The 4610-nt window shown below is 28.8% G+C and overlaps 1 protein-coding gene across 2 annotated transcripts in view; it reads left to right on the top strand.

Moving 5' to 3' along the window:
• Positions 1-640: 640 nt before the first annotated feature.
• Positions 641-4610, top strand: part of LOC110098741 (pentatricopeptide repeat-containing protein At3g59040-like) — a 12879-nt gene continuing 8909 nt past the window's right edge. Inside the window, exon 1 of one of the 2 annotated variants that reach the window (XM_028695479.1) lies at positions 641-1443. In XM_028695479.1, coding sequence (XP_028551312.1) covers positions 741-1443 — 703 coding nt within the window. In that variant the 5' untranslated portion in view covers positions 641-740. Of the gene's footprint in view, positions 1476-4610 lie in introns of both variants that reach the window. The other variant, XM_028695480.1, reaches the window with a different exon arrangement.

The raw sequence follows: 4610 nt of genomic DNA, 5'->3' as shown, positions 1-4610 counted from the left end.
TGGATCATGGAAATGGGGAGATTGAGTTAAATGCCAACTATATTGTTTGTACTGAGGACGTTCTCATTGCAGGTGTGAAAATGCCTGGTATAAATTCTAGTGACAAGGCTGATCCAACGCAATGCTCTCAAACCAGAAGAAAAGTAACATGAAACTTTATCATTAAACAAGAACGGGGCTTCCTCAGAGCAGTGCTTATATAACACTTGAGCCTTCAAGTTCTGGAGTCTTTTAGTTCATGTCTGACTTGGTATCGATAAATATTTTACTGAAGAGAATAGTTGATCACTTCTTATTGATATGATTGTCTATTGATATAGCTTGCACATGAGTTCAGTTTATTCAGGAACATGGTGAAGTCTTTTACTGTGAGCCAAGGAGGTTTTCTATATTTAGATGGGGGAATTTCTGACTTGTTTTAAAGTATAACATTAGAATAAGCATAAAAATGGAATGATTTCGGAAGGAATGATTCTTTATCCATATAGAGTTTGATTTAAAGAAGCTTCCTTGGCAGACCTTGATCTAGTAAAACCTCCTTTATTGTTATTGTAGTATGGCTTTGATTTGTAATAGTCCTCCTTGTGCTGTTGATGATTATCATTTTACCTTTCAATGAAACTTTCTTATTTCTTATCAACACAATAAATTTATGACAGGCAAACAAATTTGAGGAAGCTGAGGCAATTTTTCAAAATCTTTTGAATGAAGAGAGAGCTTCTTTTAAGCCTGACCAGAAAATGTTCCATATGATGATATACATGTACAGGAAAGCTGGCAATTACAACCAAGCTCGAAATATATTTTCCCAAATGGCTGAGAAAGGGATCCCACAAAGTGCTGTTACCTTTAATAGCCTAATGTCTTTTGAAACTAGCTACAAGGAGGTTTCGAGCATATATGACCAGATGCAAAGATCCGGGATAAGACCTGATGCGGTGAGCTATACACTTCTAATCAGTGCGTATGGGAAGGTCAGGCGAGAGGATGAAGCTTTGGCAGTTTTTGAGGAGATGCTAAATGCTGGTGCCAGGCCAACAAGAAAAGCATACAACGTTTTGCTAGATGCATTTGCAATTTCTGGAATGTTGCAGGAAGCTAAAACTGTTTACAAGAGCATGAGAAGGGACAAAGTTAGTCCTGACCTCTGCTCTTACGCAACCATGATATCTGCATATGTAAATGCTTCTAACATGGATGGAGCAGAAAAATTATTCCGCCGCTTGAAAGAAGATAGTTTAAAGCCAAATGTTATTGTCTATGGGACCCTGATGAAAGGTTATGTAAAGACAAATAATATTGAAAGAGTAATGCGTGTATATGAGAGAATGCGGATGCAAGGTGTAGAATCTAATCAAGCAATATATACTATCATCATGGATTCATATGGTAAGAACTCAGATTTTGAAAGTGCAGTTGTTTGGTTCAAGGAAATTAGGAGAGGTGGATTATCTCCTGACCAGAAAGCAAAGAACATTCTTTTTTTGAGAGAGTATTAAAATTTAATTATGTGGATATAAAAAAGTTGTTGAAAAAAAGTGATATTGAACTAATAATATTTTTGTTGATGATTTAAATAAAATTTAAATTGCCAATCTAGATCTTCGTTTTGAAGAACTTAACAAATTCATCTATCAGAAATTATCAGTAGATAAAAAAAAGAAAAAAATTATCGTAGAAATCCTTTTGAAAAGAAAAATCATTTAGAAGTCTTATTATCATTTTAGATGTCATATTACGAGTAATAATAATAATAATCAAGATAGACAAAAAGAAAAATTTTTCATTTTACAAAAAAATAGAACTATTTTCTGTTACTCTTTTTACTTAATAATCTTGGAGGCAAGGATATAAAACAGAAAATTCTTGAATTAGATATAAAAACAGAATAAAGTTTCTTTTTTCTATTTTAACTTTAAGAATTCTTTATTTCTGTTTTTTTCTATTTAACTAAGAAATAAACTTTTTTCTTGCTTTCTGTTTTACTAAGAATTCCTTAACAACATTAAAAAAAAAAAAAAAAAAAAAAAAAAAAAAAAAACAGAAAACAAATATCTTTAATAAGATATATCTTAGTAAACACAGAAATAAGTTTTTTACAAGGATCTAAATCACGAGATTTCTTATTTCTATAAAAAATAGAAAAAAAACAGAAATAAAGAATACTAGTTAAATAGAAAAATGCTTTCTGTTTTTTATATCTCATTACAAGAATTTTGTTTTTAATCATTATTACAAAGAATCTTAGTTTAAAAACAAAAAACTGAAATAAAAGTTATTTCTTTGTAAAAAATAGAAAAACAGAATCTTTTAATCTCTATTTTCATTTTTATTGAGAAATAAACTTATTTTATGTTTCAACCTCATTTCTTTCTCTCATGTAGCTTCTATTTCTTAGGATCTGTATACATCAATGTTTTTTTTTTTTTTTTTTTTTTTTTTTTTTTTTTTTTTTTTTTTTTTTTGTGGCTCTTCTATATTAGCCCAAGCCCAACCAAGTGGCTCTTCTATATAGCTCCAAGCCTCCAACCAAATTTTATTACTCAACCTCATGCAGACACTCATATTTTCAAGAGTTGGATATCCATTTCTCAGTTAATATTTCTCCCCTCCGATGTACCGCCTCATTTATTTGTTGTATAAATAGCTTTAGATTAATTTTCCAAAATACATATATTATTTCAAACAGCCAAATATTACATTTTCTGGTAATATATATCGTCAAATTTTAATCTTTGAAAAATTATATAATATACTGCAATCAATTCATTTCCAAACTTTCTTAATCAATTTTAGAATATTTAATTGATGCACTATTTTTGAAAACAAGGCTTAAATTGTTATATGTTTATTTGCCAGTTTTAATTCTATAATAAATCTTTGAATTAAGAAATAATTCCTAACATGCTCATTATACAGCAGCAATAAATCTTTCTGCTCTTATATTTTTCGATAATTGTTCAACCTTCGAAATTTATAAGAATTATACGAGACACTTATCCGATAAATTGTGAGTGGATCTCGCAGAAATTAGATTTGTTGGTGAATAAAGATTAATGAGTTCCAGATTGAAATAAAAAAACTAGTATTAATTACAAGAGACTTATTTTCTCGCATGTATCATTTTAGATGCTGATTCTGTTATAAGATACATGTCTATAATAATGTCCTAATTCTTGAAGATAAATAATCCTTAAATTCTTGGAAGAATTTATTTGTTTAGGAATTAAATTCGAAAATTCTTCATAAATAATTATGTTTTATGTTTTTAATATTTTGTTTAGGGAATTTCTGTTTTAATGTCTTATGTTTAGAAAGTCAAGATTTAATTATGTTTTTCTAAAGTTTGGGTTATTTTTTTAGAAAATCTGTTTTAATGTAATAATTAATAAAAATTTGTTTTAATTGTATTTCTGTTTTAAAATTAAAAATAAAAATATTCATTAATTTGTGTTAATGTTTTTAATTTTTTTAGGAAAATCGGTTTTTAGAAATTACCTTAAAACCAAAATTTAAGAATTTTCTGTTTTAAATGTAAATTGTAATTTGTAATTCTGGATACTTAGGAATTTTCACATTTTAATTACAAATTATAAAAAAAAATTAAAAAATTAAATTGTTTAATGTAAATAAAAAATTACAAATTTTGTTAATGTAACTTTAGAAGGTTGTTTACAAATAATTCCTAAAAAAACCATGTACAAATCCTTTAAATGATAATAAGTAAAGCTAAATTGCATTTTTATTGCTTATAAACTTAGAAAATAATCAATGATTGTCAAATTTAATATTTTATTTTTATTTAACTTTAAAAGGTATCTCGAGAATAAATGTGGCATCTTACCGACAGACCTTTGACTCACCCACCATAAAATTATTGCTTTTATTAGTTTATAAAATTTAAGAAATAATCAGCTTTTACTACACGGACTACAGCAGACAGCGACCTCATATGTTAAATAAACTTTAATTCACATCACAGTGTGATCATTTTCACTTGATTCAATCAGACCTCAAAATAACACACTAAATCACTATAATTCAAATAAAAAAATATAGTAATAAATTTATTTATTAAAAATTATTAAAAGCAAAATATCTTTTATGGGTGGAGTCAAAGGCCTCTGAAGGCAAGAGGCCTTACGCCACCTTGCTATTTTTTAAAAAACCTTATTCCCTATATCCTTTTAAAGTTAAATAAAACAAAACATATTAAATTGACAATTTTTTTTTTTTTTGGGAATTTTGGGCTTCGCCCGTATATTAAAACCAAAAGGAACAAAAGTTTTTCTACCCAACACAAAACTGGGAAGAAAACAACACAAGAAGTAAAGGAAGACAAGAAGATAAAACAATAGAACTAAAAAACTAAACCAGCAAGGGCCGAAAAACCTCGGGACTCAGGAAAATGGAGCTAACAGGGAAAGCAAACCATCATCGAAGAGTCAGCAGTAACGAGTCCTCCATGTTGCCAGAGAGATCAAAATAACACCTGAGCCTAACTGAAGGCAAACAGAAGGAACGACAACCAGGCCATCCAAAGGAGCAGAGCCCTGGTTGCCACCAAAAGCAAAAGAATCTGATAATGCACAGCGGGCGGAAATGAATCA

Source organism: Dendrobium catenatum, unplaced genomic scaffold (genome assembly GCF_001605985.2).
Source record: "Dendrobium catenatum unplaced genomic scaffold, ASM160598v2 fragScaff_scaffold_645, whole genome shotgun sequence".
NCBI classification, from domain to species: Eukaryota; Viridiplantae; Streptophyta; class Magnoliopsida; order Asparagales; family Orchidaceae; genus Dendrobium; species Dendrobium catenatum.
This window is presented reverse-complemented; position numbering and strand designations above follow the sequence as displayed.